This window comes from Notothenia rossii, assembly GCF_949606895.1.
Source record: "Notothenia rossii genome assembly, chromosome: 6".
NCBI lineage: Eukaryota > Metazoa > Chordata > Actinopteri > Perciformes > Nototheniidae > Notothenia > Notothenia rossii.
In genome coordinates, this window is record NC_136909.1 from 78144031 (window position 1) to 78163592 (window position 19562).

The window sequence follows — 19562 nt, forward strand, 5'->3', positions numbered from 1 at the left end:
ACACACACACACACACACACACACACACACACACACACACACACACACACACACACACACACACAATGTATGATCAGTTTTGACTGATTATCATGTCTCAGAAAGATGTCACATATAATTGAAAAGATGCCACGGGCAATATGCAATTAATTCAACATTTTGATAGACTTTGGTTAATTACATCTGAATTGGGCAAAAAAAGGCATTTTAGTGATTCATCAAATATAATGAGCGGGACCAACAGTGCACTGATGTGTCTGCATCAATTAGCAATAATCTGTTGCTCTCTCTCTCATTCTCTTCACAATATATCATTTGGTCAAACAGAAACAACAAAGCCAGGTCAATGGATACAACGACAAATAGTGCAATAATTATTGTATTAAAAATGGTATTAGAGAAGATAGAGCTTTCACAATCAACATTTTAGCATCCCATATAAAATCTTTTAGCAACTTGCAGACAGCAACAACTCCTTGCAGAAATAACCAAGGGAAGACAGGACCCTAACTCTACAGTTGGTTACTTTATCATATCCGAGAAGCACTACCTGCACATGGCCAACAGACACTGTTCAATAGTGTCTCTCTGAGCCTTGGTGAGGCTGAGAGCCCTGGAGAGGCCGTAGATTGCCTGGATGAGAGAATCCACCAGCAAAGCATGGTCCTCTAATGGACAGAAGAGAGCTGAACATTTGGTGAGCAGGGGGAGCACAGTTGTACACAAGTATCTGTTCAGGGCCAGGGCCATATCAGTGGATCCCAAGTCCGCCTGCAATGGAAAATAGAGAGTGCATTTAGAGAGTCTAATTAGTGGATCCAAACAGACAAAATGGAGTTAGGAGATTACAAAAAGAAACAGGGACCATGATCAGGGAATCCTGAAGTCAAATGTAATACCTTGTAAGACCTTTTTCCATACATTTTAAGACCTCATCGCCTCTTCGAGTTTTAGCCGGTTACATTGGCGACACACTTTACCTCACATTGACTATATACAGTATCGATTGTCCTTCCTCCTTATTTTCCAACCATTTGGACGCAAACTTGCATTTCCCCATAACGATGTTGTTGAACAACCGGCGTAAACGGACCTTCGTGCACTATCAAGCAGTGAGCGTGCGATGTCCTGTTCAGATGATGTCAAATCCAACGGGATGCCATAAATAAACTACACAGAATCACACTACACACCTACGCAATGATTACATTCAGGCAGACTGTAGAATACAACCTCTTTGGACAATTTATGTACTTATTGGAAAAAAGCTACAAAATGTAATACCTTGGAAAATGTCGTTTAATACTTTTTAAATTCTTAATTTTTGCTAAATTGATTTATCAACTTTTAATACTTTTTAAGACCCCGCGGACACCCTGATGTATGTCTCATCAGATTGAAATGGAAATATGTGAAGATTTAAGCTGAAAAATATACTTCTCAGTAGGGAAGAATAGTATTAAAAAAATATTATCCAGATCATTAGTAGACATCTTAGACTAGAGAATTACATTTACGCAAGTTGAAACAACTAGTACTCAGTAAGTCAGTGTAGTTGATCATTCAAGTCCCGTTACTAGACAATCACAGTAATGTTCGATATGGTGCGATAGGGACAGTGAAAAAAAGTGGATTCTTTTTTTCATATACAATTCTAAAGCCACAGGTCACACCTACAACTCTACACTACTGGGTCTGTAAATTAGGTTGAACAGGTCAACAAGATGCAATGCTGTGAGCTCACAGTGTCAAGGCAGACGGCTGCCTGAAGGTCAGGAAGAAAGCCCACTTCTAGCAGGTGGAGAAGAAAATGTTGGTTCTCAATGCCATACACCCGGTCCAGGAACAGAACCATAGCTGCCTTGTGGTCTGGGCAGAACACTGTGGATAGGTCAGGATCAACCACCAGACCATCTGCACAAACAAACACAAAGTAAAGACATATAGACATATTTATAAATGGGTGTATGTAAATGTATCTATAGCAAGCCATGTGTGTGAATCTCTTATCCAGACAGGAAAGTCAAACTGTGTCCCCAATGTCGAAGGAGTTCATAATAAATCAATACAATCTGATTTGAATAGGCATCGATTGTAGACAAGTCTGGTGTCTGTGGTTTTATACAAGATGAATTGACTGTAGTGATTTGACCTTTAGACACAGAGGGAAACTGAAAGGCGATGCTGATGACTCCTTCCAGATCCTGAATGGGGATGAGCGACCTCAGGATGGCTCGAATGCGGATCGCTTCTCCTTTGCCTCCTTGAATCAACTGGATCAACAATTCAGAAGAAAACAAGTGGTCAGCTGTTTGCAGATTAAAGAGGGATTCTCATGATGATACCGTCATAAAATAATGAATATTTTAATATACATATATTGTACAGCCAGTGCATGGAAGTACACTGGCTCTATGAAATGTAAGAGACATCTTCCTATTGTTGAGTTACTTCATATATTAAATCTTGCCGATATATTTCTTCCAAGTGTAATCTTAAAATGAGTCTTACTATTACATTTATTTACTTTTTGTTAACTTCTAGATGTTTTAATACATTTAGCAAAACCTCTCAAAGCATTTTGGAAAGCAGAACATTTCCTTGTCTCCCTTGTGTTTGCAGTTCAATGACACTGTAATATAAATAAGGAAACTAAATGACATAGAAGAATACAGTATGGTGGTTCAGCTAATGTTATGGAGTTTTATCAGATGCATCATTGAGCAAAAAGAACAGTCAGGACTTTGGCCCTAGGTAAAAGCATAAACGGATTCTTCTTGTGTTTGTTTGGTTTGTTCTGGCTCATTATTGGAAAGGCAGTTTGCAGACTTTTTCCATTAGGCTTTATTGTTTGAGACATCTGCAGATATTGATGTGGAAAAGCACTCACATGCATCTCTGGAGCACAGCGGCCCAGCAAGTCGATAAGGGCCGAGTAGAAGGTCATGATGGCGTGCCCCATGTGAATGAGGTCATCATTATTGTCCTGGACAACATCTCTGTTGGTGGGAAGAATCCGAACGGTCAAAAGCTTGTCCAAAAACTGAAATCATCATAAATCATCATTGTGTTATGATTGATTATCCCTAAATAAAGCAGCCCATTAGCGAGATAAGATCTTTTCTCCTACTTTCCAATGACATTCATATTTATTCAAAATTCTTCCCGTTACAATAAAAAAAAAGGAGCCGATGTCCGCTCCCAACCCAAATAAATCTTGAACATCGCCTTTTAATAATAATCAGTGTCATTAAACTGTTACATTGTTGTTGTTAGCCTATTGAACCCGTATTTATCAAGGGAAGGCTGGCTGAACACAGAGGCTGCATTCCAGCCAAGAAATGCTCCAAAAAGCCTGAGAGGAAATTACTCCTGAGACTTATTATCAGAGGGCATAACAACAGTGCTGAACAGGGATATACCCAATACAATATTTCACTACACTTTGGTGGCTTTCAATGCTGTTAATCATTTACAAATAAAATGTGATGCAGTTAAACTGTCTGTGGTCCTTTCTACTGCAGACTTCTCAAAACAGTAAAGTATATATTAGACACTATTAGGTACACCATTAAAACAAATTGACAGAATCTCATTCGTTTTGCACGCAGCATTATCAAATTGGTGATACCCAGTTTGGATAAATTAGGAAAAAAATCCTTTGGAGTACTACTAACAGTGCTCTGTTGGACTGGTAGGTGGTGCAAGCTCCGTCCATGGAAGGGTCCTCCGAGATCCTGATGGCTTCCTCCATTGCTGATAGGAGGCCGTTTCCCCCGTCCCCTCGCAGAGCGGGGCCAAAACACTCGGGCCGACGAATCAGCAGCCTCAACACCAGGTAAGCATTCTCCTCTACACTCTCACCTGTGGTTCCAGAAACACACAAGACAAAACAAAAAGTTCATCCACAAAAAACACACTGGATGCTGCACTAGGTCAGAAACCAGAGGACACTGTGAGGTCCACTGTAGACAGACCACTTTTGGACAAAATGTACTCTCCATTAAAGGCAGCTCATTGTGGAATAGCCTCCCAACTGAGATACGGGATTGTCCCACTCTCAATAGCTTTAAAGGTCAACTCAAAGAATGGTTGGGAAACAAACATCCATGCAATCACCGCTAAATGCACTTTAACACAGGGGTATCTCCTCTTGCACTTTATGTAGCTCTTGTATCATCTCTTGCACTTCATATGTCGTTGCTGCTACATTGTACTGCCATGTGGTAAATGCTTGTATGCTGCTCATGCTCCCCCTACATATCATGTATTTCTGTTTGCTATGTATATAAATGTCATGTTCTTATATGTTGTATGTGAGGGGACTGCGGATGGAAATTAGCTCAAATCCGGCTCATTTACTCTTGTAAGCATTATTTTTATTTTAAAGTGTTCATCAATATGCATTGTCCCGGTTCAAATAAACGATTACGGTAAGTGAAAAAGGTAGGCTGGGGGCACATTTCAATTCGAGGTGGGAGGGTATTTGTTTGACAAAATTCGGACAGAGTAATTGATTTGATAGGAAAGGAAATCACTAAACTGAAAACCCATCTAGAGGATCATTAGAATAATGATACCCTGATCAGTATATGCAAATCTTATAGACTGAAGTGGTACAGCTGAAATCACTGAAAGGCACTTGGTGTTGAAAAACAAATGCAGCGTTGGTTTAACTGTCAACACCCTCAAGGACAATTTGAACTGATGCCTTCAGGGCACTGCTGCAGAGCAAGACAAAAATCAATGGTAGAAAAAACAGAGGTAATTACCTCTGCAAATAGTTTACTTAATTGGGAGCTCGACATGAAGCAGCCTCTTGTGCTTTTTCAACTTTGCTTCAGTGAGAAAAAAGCAATAGCCAAAAACAAATATCCACGATCGTTATTTAAAGACATGAATTATAGTTAGTGAAATTGGACTGCCAAAATAAAATCACTTGAACGACAAATGCTCAAAAATAATATTCGAGCCATCGATTTACTCTAGGGTAAGGGGAAAATAAAGCGTATACAATTAGTTACGTTCTCAATGATAAACTGACTGGACAAATGTATGATAAATGTCATATTAACCATCTCAGGATGTTTTCTAAAAACTAACAGGTTACCATTGCAGAAGACTGCAAAACGCAGAAAGTCCAGGTAACGCTCGCCCTCCACAGGGTTCCACCCGATGTCAGGGTAGCCTTTAGCCACTAGCATCGGACAGCTCCGGAGACCACAGCCAGCGAGGTACTGGACCACCTGGAAAGCAGATTACACAAAAATGGTCATTGCAGCGACTTGACAAATAATATGGTACAGCACAGAAAACTAAGATTTCCTAGACCAGGGGTGTCAAACTGAAATACAAAGTGGGAAAAAAAAAAATCAGTACTCGTCGAGGGCCAGACTGGTTCAATGTTTATTGCAAAACGTATTGAAATTAACTTATTGCACATATTAAACCTGGAACCAACAAAGCTTAAATTATTGCCTATAAAAACAACATTAAATAATCAGTTGCATTCATTTCTTACGGCTCTATCTGCATCTTTTCCAGAGTCATTTCTTATGATTACATTTTTCCACAGGCCAACAGCAGCTTCAAAAACACTATTTCCCTCAAAGAGAAAACCAAACATGCCGTGTTGTCCTGAGAGAAAACGTGCAGAAGGAAACTTCCATGTAAACTCAGTTTGCTGCTCTGTGATGCTAGTTCAAGCCAGATACTTGGCATCTCATCTTGGGTGCAAGTTCATCAATGTGTGGGGTCAGGCTCTGAGCTGAGGAAACCCTCAGGATTGAGCGAAGGTGTGCGTGCAATATACCGGCGGGCCAGATCTAATAGTAATTAGAAATAATCCTGCGGGCCGCAATTAAATCCAACAAGGGCCTGATTTGGCCCCCGGGCCTTGAGTTTGACACATGTGTCCTGGACAGTGATAGAGCCACCCAAAAATAAAATACAGATGGATGAAACAGCTAACTAATATGCAACAGCATGTTCATAACAGATCAGATAACTTACCTCTGTGTATATTAAATAAAGGAGACTATTACCAGAAGTACTGCAGAGACAGACTCACCTTCTCTAGGTCAGGTTCCCTCAGCGCTAAAGCCAGTTCGTTATTATCCATAACCGAGGCTGCTGCCACATCCAGAGGAGTGGCCCCACGCATGGATGGGGAAGCTAAGGGACAAAGTTATAAACTAATTGAAACACCATATACTATATAGAGTAAGGACGATATTGGGGGTACTTTATTGAGGGGGCAGGATCTTAACACCAACACAAGGTTGTTTTCTTAAGTGCAAAATAATGCCCTAATAAAGCAAAGAGTCACCCAATAAAACATATCGGTGTAATTCAATACTAACAACAGCCCTGCCCTACAGTTTCACTTTGTAGACTACTCTAGTGAAACTTTCAATGTTAAATATTTAAAAGTAAACAGCTTTACAAACCATGGTCTGGAAAAGTAGCCCGAGATCAATAAACACCTCTCTAAAAAACTAATTATGTAGAGCAATGAAGCATTAGTGCGCAACATTATACACTTATAGGAGTGTCTTGTAAGAGAATAAAATGTACCTAGTCCAACACTGCTGTTTTCCAGCAGGTAGCTGAGGTGGTCGAACAGGGCCCCCTGATTGTGACGGCTGATGCGGCAAAAATAACACAGGAATCGACAGCAGCTGGCCACCATCTTGGGAAAGGTAATCTCCTAACAAAAGAATAATCAATGCATAGATCTAAAGAAGATGTGAGGAGGAAAGGGTTCAACTGACTGTACTGCAGGGAATATTGCTCCATTAATAATTTAGTTATAACACATTTCTTTTACCTCCAGATTTTTCAACCTTGAATAATACACAATGTGTGCACTTACTCAGAGTTCAGGGTCATTTCCATTCATTAACTTGTATGACAAATACAATCTCTTTAATCATGATCAATGTACTTTTAGAATATGATCTACTGTATGAAACACCAATGGTGTTTAAATAACCCACTAATGTAAAGATCTGCATCTCCAAAAGATTTATCAATACGTTTCAAACCTCTCACCTTTGATTCCCCCTCTCCAAGAACATTAACCATCACCTCCATCACGGTCTCATGAATCCCCAGCGCCCTCATTAGGTCAGGGTGCTGATAGAAGACCTTGTTATTCATTATGTCTCTAAACATAAAAACACAAAGAAAACGACGAAAAAAGAATGGAAATATGTTAGAAAGCAATCAATTGTTGTTGATTGAAGCAAATAAAACAAATACACATCCGATCATCCTCCTGCAAAAAAGAGCCATACGAGTTATACATTTTACAATTTTTTTTTTTTTTGTACTTTGTTATAATTATTATTATTATAATTATGAGTGAGAAAAAAAAGATTATTGCTGTATGTTTTGTTTCTGACATGTTCAATAAATTGACAAAAAAAAAAAAAAAAAATCCATTTCGCATGACAAACGTCCCCCTACCCTAATCTTCTGATCATCAGCCGCTCCTCTTCCTTCCCCATGCGGACGCTGAGGAGGGAGCGGATCTGGCTCAGAGAGGACAGCAGAGCCATGGTGTCTTCTACCGAGGCCTGGCTGATGGTGTAGGCTCTGCGGAGGTGCTCTGCCATTTGGCCCCCGAGGCCCTGATACTGGCGGTGCAGCAACGTGAAGATGGCCCTCACCAGCTGAGGGTCCTCCATCTCCGTCTCCTGAGCCCAACGCCCCATCGTCTCAGAGATCAGCGTTTTCAGGGACTCTGAAGCAGGAAATAATTATGTTACATTTTTAAAAAAAAGGTAATTATCCAACACAATAATTGTTATAGGACCTGCTACAGAAGATAGATTTCCGGCAGTAATACACATTTTTAGTCAAAAATTCATTTAAAGAGAGAACATTATGTCCTATATTATTTTTCCATCAGAATCAGAATACCTTTCTTAGTCCCATGGAGGGGAAATGTGCGTACATAGTTACAGCAGGAAAATTAGCCACAGACAGCTTAATGTTACATAATGTTAAATATGTGACATGCATTAAAAAAAAGTACCGTACTAAGTTATGATGTAATACAAAATATAATAAAAAATAATAAATTACATCATTTAAAAAAAATACACATCCTGTAACAGTTCTTAGGATTTAGCAGCCAAGTATATATTACATAGTTATTAACGGCATCTATATATATTGCAAATCTAGCACATATTGCACATTCTGTAGGTGGTTGGTATTTAACAGCAGCAAGTTACACAATTTACAAAATACACATCCTGTAACAGTTCTTAGGATTTAGCAGCCAGGTATATATTACAATTTCTAACGGCATTTATATATCGCACATAGTTTGTTGGTATTTAGCAGCAAGGGGTGATATACTGTAGTCTGTGTTGTGGTTTAAGTGTAATTATGACATCTCACTTTTATTGTTATCACATTTAGCACTAGTATTAGTCATTTTACACTTTATGTTTATGTTGTTGTATTTTCTTAACAATCTATGGCCCACACATTTCCTTCAGGATTAATACTTTTCCATCTGATCTTATCCTACATGCACTTACTGGCACTCTGCGGTCTGCTCCCCTCCGCTTCTATTGGTGCCTTTCTCAGTCCAGTGACTCTCGCCACTAGACTGAGAAGCCGATCTTTAAGAGACATCTCAGCATCCTCTTCATCCTCTGTGTCGCTGTCCAACTCAATGCCTGCACAATAAGATGAGAATTCCTCAGTGGCAATCACTGTAAGTGCCTCCTCAGAGCTCTTCCACAGTGACCTTCCTCAATGAAAGGTCTATATTGGTATCAGTAAATGATAAAACAATGTTCCAACCAGAGTGTGTGTTGAGGAGGTGATGGAAGTCTTGCAGGAGCTGCTGGATTTCCTCCGGACACGGACAGTTCTCCTGCTGCTCTTCCTCTCTGAAGTTCAGCAGAATGTTGATCTACAGACGGGTCACATATTCAACAAGCATTACAGACAATATTCGGTATCACTTTACAATAAGACTACCCTTATAAAAGGGTTTAGGAATAGTTTGTAATTCATTTATTAATTAGGTTGTGAACACTTTATACATCATTTATAAGCTTTTATAAGACATGAGATAAACAGGGCAACTGTGACCGGTTGCTTGCCAAATAGTGAGCCCACATTTATCTGTACTGCGAAGCCTTATGGCTACTGAGCTTATTTCGTCTTCTTCATCAGCCAGCATCCTTGGTATCTGTTGTTCACTGAGTTGATTCTCGCTAAGTAGCCAGTATAAGGCTTAGCCATCTTGCCAAATAGAGAGCCCATATGTATCTGTACTGCTAAGCCTTATTAATGGTAGTAACTCATTGTTTTACACTTTACAATAAGGCTCCCTTTTGGCAGTTATAAATGTTAGTAACTCATAAATAAATGGTCATAAAGAGATGCCAAGAAACATCAAGACGGAAGAGGGGGAATCAACTCCGTGAAAAACAGATACCAAGGAAGCTGGCTGATGAAGAAGACGAAGTAAGCTAGGTAGCCAATAAAAGGCTTAGTCATCTTGCCAAATAGTGAGCCTGTGTCGACGAACTGGTTTATAAATGGTTCTTAATGGTTAATAAAGTGTTTACAACCTAATTCATAACCTAATTATAAACCTTTTATGAATCCTTTATTAGGGTAGTCTTATTGTAAAGTGGTACCCAATATTCTAATAAATTCCAGTTATATTGTGAACCTTGACCGAACATATCTTTAATGTATTTTAGAGTGCATAGCTCCTGGAACATAGCTACAACTCAGCATGATAAGTTGTATTTTTCTTGGATAATTCATGATGCAAACTCAACCTGCTCCTGTGGAGGTGAGCGGAACTCCTTGGTCTTGCGGGCAGTGAGGGCAGCTGACATGTTGAGCGCTTGCATGACCTGGTTGTAACGAAATCGTTGGTTCTCCTGCAGCTGACCCACAAAGTTGTCAGAGAAGGCAACCACAGCTTCCACCCTGTGGCGCACCTGGCAATCACACAGGTAGGAGAGCAGGTGGCAGAGCTGGAGGAAGGAATATAACAACTTAGCTCTATCTGAAAAAACAAAACAACATAAAGGAATGAGAAAAAGAACATTAAATAAATCTGAATATTCTTTCACCTCAAGTTTGACAGCTTCTGGAAGCATCATTTGAAGAAGTCCTTGATGAGGATTGACATTTTCTTTTATGTTGCTTCCTGTGCATTGTTCGTCGTCATCATCAGCAGCGTCTTCTTCCTCTTCCTTGTTGAGGGTTTCGGCATTTATGGAGAAGACTGCAGGTTCTATTAGTTTCAGAACTTTCCCCAGATCCTCTTCCCCAAATACACCCAACACCAGTAAGTTGTAGAACAGCTTGATAAGGGGAACTAACAGGAGCTCAAAGCTGCCTCCTACAGGATGCCTCACATTCTGCCCCACAGCCCACACTCCAGCAGTCAGCATCTCCACAGTCAGGTCCTTCAGTATGTCCAGAGGGATTTCTGGGCTGTCTGTGCAGGTTATCTCACCTGTACCATCCGCCTCTAATCCACCACTCCTGACAAAACAAGGAGTGGAGAAACGCATCTGTGGTTTAAGGGATGTGCTGAGACCAGTGCTGAAAATGCCTTCTGGAGGTGGACTCTTCCCCGCATTAACACCATAAGCAGGGCTGGGATAAAGGGTGATTTCTCTGGTCTGGTCAGTCATAGGCACAATGTACTCATGGTTCATCATGTGACATTCAGTGGTGTGGCTGCTCAGGTGAACCTGAAAAAAACAAACATGAAAACGTTTTTATTATACTCTAAAGACCAACGTTTCCTAACACTCATGTTAAAGGTAGGGTAGGTAATTCACCTCAGAAACACTTTTTGTTATATTCCATGGAATGCTCTTAACATCCCGATAGCAATGAATACATTAAATGCTTTGACAATAAATACATAAAAGAATTTCATCTGTGGAAGCCGTGGTGCTGTAAAAAGCACGTCCGGCCCGGCTCAGATGACTGGATGGCCTACCTGCCCGTCAGCCTTCCATCTCGTGCACAAACTTATCTCGTGCCCTCATTGGTCATGTGCGTGTTTGTGTGTGTTGGAGGAGGGGCTCTGTAAGGAAGTCTGAAGGAAGGGGCAGATTTTTTCGGTTGTGTATTTTCAAATTCTAGCGCACTCGAGCTGGTTTCTCCATTCTTACCTACCCTACCTTTAATGAATGTAACCTTAAAAAAAAGATAGGAGTTCAAACAAGCAATTACCTGCATGAGAAGCTGGTAAAACGCAGAGCGGAGTTGACCAGGGAGGTTGGGATCCTGAATGGCATGAAGGAGCTGGGATTGGTCAACATGACTGCAGAGGGCGTGGCAAACTCGAGTGTTTCCAATGGTGCATAAAGAGCAGTAGAGCAGGAGAGTGTGGTGGTGAAAGGTCAAGAGGTCATCCAGTTCTGACAGCTCCAAAATGTCAACAGACCTAAATGTATGAGAAGACAAGATGTCCGTGTTGTTGCTTGCTCAAGATCAAGTACATTTAATTAATTAATTGCGGCACCAAATGTGACAGTCTGTTGCATATTTTTTATCAAATAAGTGTTTGCTGTCAGGTGCTTTTAGGATCACAGTGGAACAAAACGCATGTCAGATTAAAGCAACTAATGCACAACTTTCTGTGCACTTAAATCTGCAAGCCCAATTCCAAAAACATATTTATTCCACCTGTTTTCATCGGGGATGTGAAGGGTCATGACCTGCAGGGGCTCATGGCATTGGACCCTCCAGCCATGGCGCTCATCTGGCCGATCCACCATCACCTGTAAAGCACGGTCCGGTACTCTGGTCCACGACACCGGGTTGAGATGCTGCACCTGAACCCTCGGAGGACACTGAGGGGTGGCGTTCCTTCTTTGGCTCCGAAGCAAACCGGCTGACAGTGGCATCACATTCTGAAACGAGAAGATGACAAATAAAAGGAAATGTGTAACAGACAACTTCACATGTATGAAAAAATAAAACGGAGAAATAGAATAAACTTGAATTCAAAAGAATAGCAAGTCTTAAAACCCTGAAGTATTTAAAAACTGCCAATCAGTCAACATCATTTGGTCCAAATGTCTTAAATATGTTGCTTTTTCATATGATGCTAAAGGGAAGCAAACACAATGTCTCCGAAAGGATTCAAAACAAAAAGTTCCTTTACCTTGGTGCTCCCCAGTTCAAACTGGAACATGTTGCTGGTGGTGGGCTTGATGAAAACAGCAGGAAACAGCTTTGTACTGGCCTCCACCTGATTAACAGTGAAAAAAACATCCTCAGTTTAATAATACAACGCTCAAGTTAAACATGACTCACTATAATTACTTTAATTAGTACAAGTAATTAGTGTAAGAGACATAGCTCAATGAGTTTAATGTGTTTTTAATCAAGATTAATATACAAGTACAGGGTATATGCAGCAATCCTGAAGTCAAATGTAATACCTTTTAAGACCTTTTTTAAAACCTCTTAAACCCCACGGACCCGCCGAAGGGGCCGAAATCACAACATCTGCAAGCAAAAGTGTGCGAGGGCTTCTTAAGATTTAATAAACTATGAATGTTTCATATCTATGTAACGGGAAGAAATTCAGCTCTACTGATCTTTTTTTTTTAAACCTCAAAGCTAACGCTGAGCCTCTGAATTAGCCACGGGCAAAACAATATTAAGGTTATTAGCACAGAACTCTAGCTATACCGATCGATACACTTATTGGATCTGCACAAACAAGCTTAGATAACATCCTGAGATTCCACAGATTATAGAAATATAAGGATCATAACTGAGCGATCTGAACTCGTGACAGGGGAAGTAAATACAGACAACGCACGAGTAGCTTTAGGTATCAAAACACGGAGATATGCTCACCTTAGCTGTTATTCGGATCAAAAGTCGTATTCAATGGCATTAAAACGAGAAAAAACGTGGCTGAAGGTTAATCCATAGGTTATAGCAATGTGTCTGTCACTTTGAAAAAATTATTGATAGTCCATAATTCCATTTTTGTGCAAAAATCGGAGAAGAAAAATTAGCTGCTAATGGTAGCCACCAGAGGCTAGCGCAGCTTCCGGTTTTTCTACGCGTCACTATCACTCCTTATTTGGAAACCTGTGTGTGTATGGGGAACTTTCCCTCGATTCCATTGGCTCTGACGGTTAGAAAGAGATGGCAATCAGCAAAATCGACCTAGGTGGTCCAGAGGTATGGAAAATCCACCCAAAGGACCCCAGAAGTGGGGTTTTTTGCTAAATCTCTCTAAAAAGGTCAAATGTCACTGGTTTTGCAACAATCTTGATACAGGGTAGTTATTATATGTTGTTCTTTGGATTCCTAAAGCTTTTAGTCTACCTTACCATCATCCAAGGGTAGTTTTCACTGTAAGTAAAAAATATGTTTCGGACGGACACTATAATTTACAGTTTTTTTACTATGTTCAATCTGAATTTTCTTTAAAATAAAAAACATCTAGATTGATTCTGACTTTTCTACATCCAACTAGCAGGTTTATCATTGCTTTGAGAACAAATATTATTTATTTTTACCCTTTTAGAGGGGAGGGAAGATATGGTTCTGGAAAGGTCATTTTTGAGCCTGAGACCTGAAAAACAGGCTTGGGGCCTAACAGTTAAGACCTTTTTTAAGACCCTTTCCATACATTTGAAGACCTCATCGCCACTTGGAGTTTTAACCGGTTACATACACACACACTTTACTATATAGAGTATTGATTTTCCTTCCTCCTTATCTTCCAACCATTTGGATGCAAACTTGTATTTCCCTATAACGATGTTGTTTAACAACCGGCGTAAACTGGCCTTCGCGCACTATCAAGCAGTGACGGCCCCTACACACGGCGGCGTGCGTTGTCGCTTGCCGGTGGGGGGGCTGAAACTCGACCAACAACCAATCACATGAATCTCCCGCCCCAGACACACAAGCACGCGGTTTGATTGGCTAGAGCTTGGACTGGCATATGATTCGATTGGCTGACGCCTCCATCGAGGCGTCAAAAGTAGAACATTGCTCTACTTTTGCAGCGAGCACCGCGAGAGAAGCTATGCTTTGCTCCCACAATGCAGTTCGGCGAATCGTGACGTCACCCCATTCAAAGTGAATGGGCAGAAGCGTTGAAGTGGCAACGCACGCCGCCGTGTGTAGCGGCCGTGAGCGTGCGATGTCCTGTTCAGATGACGTCAAATCCAACGGGATGCCATAAATAAACTACACAGAATCACACTACACACCTACGCAATGATTACATTCAGGCAGACTGTAGAATACAACCTCTTTGGACAATTGATATACTTATTGAAAACAAGCTACAAAATGTAATACCTTGGAAAATGCTGTTTAATACTTTTTAATAGCCTTCATTTTTGCTAAATTGATTTATCAAATTGTAATACTTTTTAAGACCACGCGGACAGCCTGAAGTATTACATTTTACAAACACAATACTGATAACTATGAACAAGTCAAATAGATTCCTGTGCAGCGTACCTGGTAGAAGGTGGCCATCTCCACTCCGCTGGAGGTAAAGGTGAGCAGCCCGGTGGCCGTGTCGACTGAACATCCGATTTCCAACCCCGTACTTCTGCGACTCTGGGACAGGCCTGTTGCCTCTCCAGCACACACCATGTAACAGTTACACCGCTTCACACTGTGCAAAAGAATAGGGATAAGCTTAATTGGCAGTTTACTGATAACTTGTCATGAAAACTCAAATGGAACACATTTTCACAAGAGTTAATAGCATTGAAGTTCAGTAATGATTAGTTCTTCAGTTGAAAAGTAAATCGTAAAGTAAATTATGACACTATCATCTCTCACTGCAATTAGTATTTAAATTTGAGGTTAAGGTCCCCAGACTGAAAGTATGAGAGTTTTGGTGTTTACTAACCTTTCCTGGACTTTGCCACTGTCATCTCCAAGGGTGACGGTTACAGTGAGGGCATTGTCGGTGTCAAACGTCACTTCGTGTTGATGAAAATCAGAGGTCACCCAGCCTGCCCACACATTGAACGCCTCCTGGCCCGGAAGAACCCTCACGGAGTAGTAATACTGAAACACAGAGGGCAGCGGGAGTCACTGCTATTTGCATTCCATGTCTCTTTTATGGCTATTGAATATCTGATGGGGAATAATTTGCCCTGCATGTCCTTCTTCGCCCTCTGACGCAGCTGACCAACCTTGAGCAGCCGTTATCTCCCATCAGGAGGGGCTGCCCAAGCATTTTGTTGATGTTGCCAGTTTATGACCGGGCAACTCTCTGTCAGAGATAGTTATTGTTGTGGGACACCTGGAACACATCCTTCTCGGGGTGTACTGTAGATGACTGTAATGACCCGAGCCATAAGCTACAACAACTGTGATTCAGTGTCCTCAGCTGTTTAGTCTATCTATTGAAGAATGTTGATTATTACACTCCGAACTAGTTAAAACCTGGAACTACAGGAGGGTTCTTCAGAATTGATTGTGGCATCTCAACCGTGTGGTCAAACCGTGGCCCGTGACATGTCTTGTGAATTCTCCGGTCGTAACTCCAAATAAACCAACAGTGTTTGCCATCAAAGCCCCAGCTCTCCTTGTGTCTCTCTGAGTCCAATTGCTTCAGAAGTTTCCCCCACAATATCCACCAGAAAAAAGCTTAAAAGCTGCACTCTGTATGAACTCAAGCCCTGCGGAGCAATTGGTTTTATTTAGGTGCACTCTGAGGCGGCAGGGAAAGTTTCCTGTCATTAATGACGGGCATGAGTGAATAACTACGAAATAACTACAGAAAAAGGCGTTGTTGTTGTTCTGTGGTTATAATAAGTAAAAATGATAAGTAAATAAAAGCCTTACTCTGGAGCTCTGGATAACATGATCATCTTTGTCAACTACCACATCTTCTAGAAGCCGAGCAGATGAGTTGATGCTGACGAGGTCTGGTTTGGTCCTCTTCAGCATGAACCTTGCAGAAGAGAAACACGCATAAAGTTGTACACAGCACAATGAACTTTGCAGATAAAGTGTGCTTGTGGTAAAACAGACAGCTTGTTTGTTTATATATCATTTTGTTTTTCAAAACCATATCATTTTCATTACTTGGTAGACAAAGAAGATAAGCATACAAAACATAACGTATCTAAATAACTGGTACATTATTATTTAACTAAGAACACACTAATGACCCATATCATTTCACTTTAATCTTCCATATTCCAAATAATATGCATTTGATCAGATATTATAACAGTTTTAGTTTCACTTCAACCTACCGCTGTTTCAATCTTGATGTTTTGTCGTGACTATGATCCTTATGGTTGAGCTCATCTCTTGAGCCAGCAAAGTTGTGGGCTGACTTCATCAGCACTTCAAAGTCGGAGTCCATCTCCTCCTGCTCTTTCCTTCCTGAAAGGACAACTGGAATTAATTACAGCGAGACACTGGGGAGCTTAAGCAGAACAACAAATCAAGGTCATTATTGAAGAATATCAGTAATCTGGATAGTGGATAATGGATAACTGCAAATAACAGCTACTCACTGCTCGCACACTAATTCTGTCACACACTTTTAATCTTGTAAGAGCTTCGTATTTTTACATCATGGGTAATGTCAAGGTTTTTGAGCCTAATGTGAACCAAACAGCTCCTTTTTGTAGTCCTATGTGAAGTAATTGTGAGTTGTCTGCGGTTGACACACTGTATTTGATATTATATGATGCAATATCACCTGAACCTGGAGAGAGAGAGTTGGAGGCGGCTAGAGGCACCCCCCCCGCTGGGCTTGTGAGGACGGCAGCACATTGGATGGACATGCTGAGCCGGTAAAAGCCCATCTCAATGCTTCCACCGTGGTGTGCAAACATCCGCTGGGAAACCCTCAGGCTGGATAAGGAATCCTTTGAGCCACTGACTCTGGTGACCTTGAATAAAATTTGAACAAGATTTTGAGGATCAGTGCTGTCAATTAACCAGTGCTATGAGCAACTCTGGGTCCCACAGAGCCCCTGCAGCACACTACATCCTTGAGAAGACATATTAACAAAGCTAGTGGGTAGGAAAAACAACCTATATGGTACACTCACCTGTAGGTTGTGATCCTCAGGCTTTATGGAGGTAAACTGAGGCTGTTTCCAACTCATCCATAGGACTGGGGCTCTGGCCATGTTGACAGCAAACGGTTCGTAGCCCTCCTGCAGGCCGCACACAGCAAAGTACTGCAGAGAGTCAGTGTGGCGACCCAGGTTCAGCCTCCCCACCTGGTTCACTCCAACACTGACCACTGGCAACAGGCCTGGGAAACATTTGGAGAGACAAGACAAAACATATTTCAGGACGATAAATATGTATTTTGCAAAAGGGACAGTTCACCCCAGGATCAAAATTATTTGTTCTCCTTATTGTGATCAGTTTCATGTAGGAACAACGCCCATCAACCTTATTACCTGGCAGAAGGAAACATATTTTACTCATTATCACCTGTTGGTGGGTGTAGTTTGGTAGAAACAAGGTCTGTAAATTATCTTTGAGTTATCCGGTAATCATTTGAAGAAAGAGAATCGAGTACTTCAAGGCAAGTTCGATTTAAGTTGCATTATATATAGGAAAAGTCAGACATCTGTTCAGTTGACATCATCAACACTTACACATGACACAAAATAATCTAGGTTAATAAATAGCAGATATGGTAAGAGATTTTGGAATTGTACTGCCATATTAAAAACAACTATTTATTATATTCCAGTTGAATAAACACTAGCTTATTCTTTTAAATAATTGTATAAAGCGAAGAACTCTTTCAGACCGTCTCCGATATCAAAGTCCTTGGCAGCCAGCTCCGATCCTCTGTCATTAAACAGCACCTCTCCATTCAGTGTGACCATCATGGTGCGTTCGGCCATGTCCACCAGGCAGCCCACCACATCGCCTCTCTGCCAGGGCCGCCCCAGGGGCTCCACACCCTGATGGTACCACTGAGCCTGAAACAAAGGCAGGAGTTACAGAGAGTCGCCTCACACAGTAACAGGGAAAGAGTGATATAACTAACAACTACGGCTGTCCCGAATACCATTTTTTGGGCTCCGGATATTCGGTAGTAATCAGCAGCGAATATTCGGAGCGCGCATCAACACGTGTATTTCGGTTTATTCAAGGCATTAATTTTGTTATTCTACAGTATCGTTGTTTTATAGTTATTTGTTAATGTGAATAACCCAATTTATGTTCTTGGAAATTGAAAAGGATATTGTGTTTGTTACTTTCGTTGCAGTTGTATATATGTCTTAAGTGTAATTTGGATAGACTTCCTATTTTGTATGGACATGCTTTTATTTTGAAGGAGAGTTAGCGCTGTTGACAGGAAGTTGTTGTTGCTATGGAAACAACGTGACGATCAAAAGGAGCGGAGATTAACGGAGAAAAGTAATATCTACATATAAAGACGGAGAAAGTAAACAATAAAGTTTATGGTTAAGAACTTGTGCCTCTTCGGGGGGCGACGTTACGTTGATATTGGAGATTTCAACTGCGGCTGTCAAAAAAAACGGGAAAAAACGAATATCCGAATAACGAAATTGAAAACAGAATAGTGGGCCAACGACCGAATATTCGGGTACAGTCCTACTAACAACTAGCAGATTGAGATACTTACTGCTAGTCGGACTCAAATCAAAAGACCCACAGAGGCTGCTTATGTGTTTGTCCCTTATTTTACAAAGTGGGAAGTGTAGCAATGCTTTATTTGTGCTGAAATGTTGACAAAATAGCAATGTATGGCTATATCAAGTGTTTAATCAGAGTTTTTAAATCCTAATTACGGCTTTTTTAATGTTCAAGTGAATTGAATTAAGATGATAGTCCTGGATGTTCGCTTTCTATTGCCTAATTTCAGTTCCTCTGAAGCAAATTTTTACAGACAAGCAGAGAGCCACAGTTCTTTCTCTACAAAATATCCTCTGATCATCCATTATTTATGATCTCAACCAAGCACCAGTACGTAAACAACTTCTGACTTTTTAATCACGTTCAGTCTAAATGATGTTTACTGTGAGTGTAAATCAGGAAATGTCAGCCATGTTTTCTAATCAGAATATGAAGAACGGCAAAATGAGGCTGAACAAATGTCCCCTGTGCTTGGGGCTTACTGATGTTTTAACAACTTCAAATTTGAGAGTTCTTAAAATGTTCATGTGAACTATCACATTTAAATGTCTCACCTCAAATCCATCAAAGACGTACGCCTGGTCATCTGAGCCGAGCTCTTTATCTGGAGCACAGCTCGGTCGGGCCCAGCCCACTTTCATATTCCCAGCAGTCACTATTTCAAATTCAAAGTACCACTTCCCCCGAGTTACAGAGAAAGATTTATCTGGTCTGAACACTCTGCTTTTCTCAGTGGGAAAGGGACATGGATTGGATATCGTGGCTGTAAACCCAAATAAAAGAAAATATATATTAGCTGCCAAATAATCACTTGTTTGCATTACATTGCAATTCAATAGAGAGAATGAATAATACATCTATAAAATGGTGCAGAAATAATCTGTAATAGTTTACAAATTGGCAAA

At 40.7% G+C, this 19562-nt stretch overlaps 1 protein-coding gene across 1 annotated transcript in view; it reads right to left on the minus strand.

Moving 5' to 3' along the window:
- Positions 1–19562, minus strand: part of ryr2b (ryanodine receptor 2b (cardiac)) — a 76371-nt gene that overhangs the window by 37037 nt on the left and 19772 nt on the right. Inside the window, exons 24-48 of the mRNA XM_079689963.1 lie at positions 19212–19514; positions 17801–17975; positions 17082–17290; positions 16727–16919; positions 16272–16404; positions 15856–15964; positions 14912–15072; positions 14512–14671; positions 12176–12262; positions 11695–11921; positions 11239–11452; positions 10119–10748; positions 9819–10019; positions 8824–8935; positions 8556–8696; positions 7471–7747; positions 7054–7168; positions 6577–6709; positions 6071–6174; positions 5111–5246; positions 3678–3864; positions 2891–2999; positions 2153–2273; positions 1745–1914; positions 551–771 (exon numbers count right to left, since the gene is read on the minus strand). Of these exons, the coding sequence (XP_079546089.1) occupies positions 551–771; positions 1745–1914; positions 2153–2273; positions 2891–2999; positions 3678–3864; positions 5111–5246; positions 6071–6174; positions 6577–6709; positions 7054–7168; positions 7471–7747; positions 8556–8696; positions 8824–8935; positions 9819–10019; positions 10119–10748; positions 11239–11452; positions 11695–11921; positions 12176–12262; positions 14512–14671; positions 14912–15072; positions 15856–15964; positions 16272–16404; positions 16727–16919; positions 17082–17290; positions 17801–17975; positions 19212–19514 (4628 nt within the window). The remainder of the gene's footprint in view (positions 1–550; positions 772–1744; positions 1915–2152; positions 2274–2890; positions 3000–3677; positions 3865–5110; positions 5247–6070; positions 6175–6576; positions 6710–7053; positions 7169–7470; positions 7748–8555; positions 8697–8823; positions 8936–9818; positions 10020–10118; positions 10749–11238; positions 11453–11694; positions 11922–12175; positions 12263–14511; positions 14672–14911; positions 15073–15855; positions 15965–16271; positions 16405–16726; positions 16920–17081; positions 17291–17800; positions 17976–19211; positions 19515–19562) is intronic.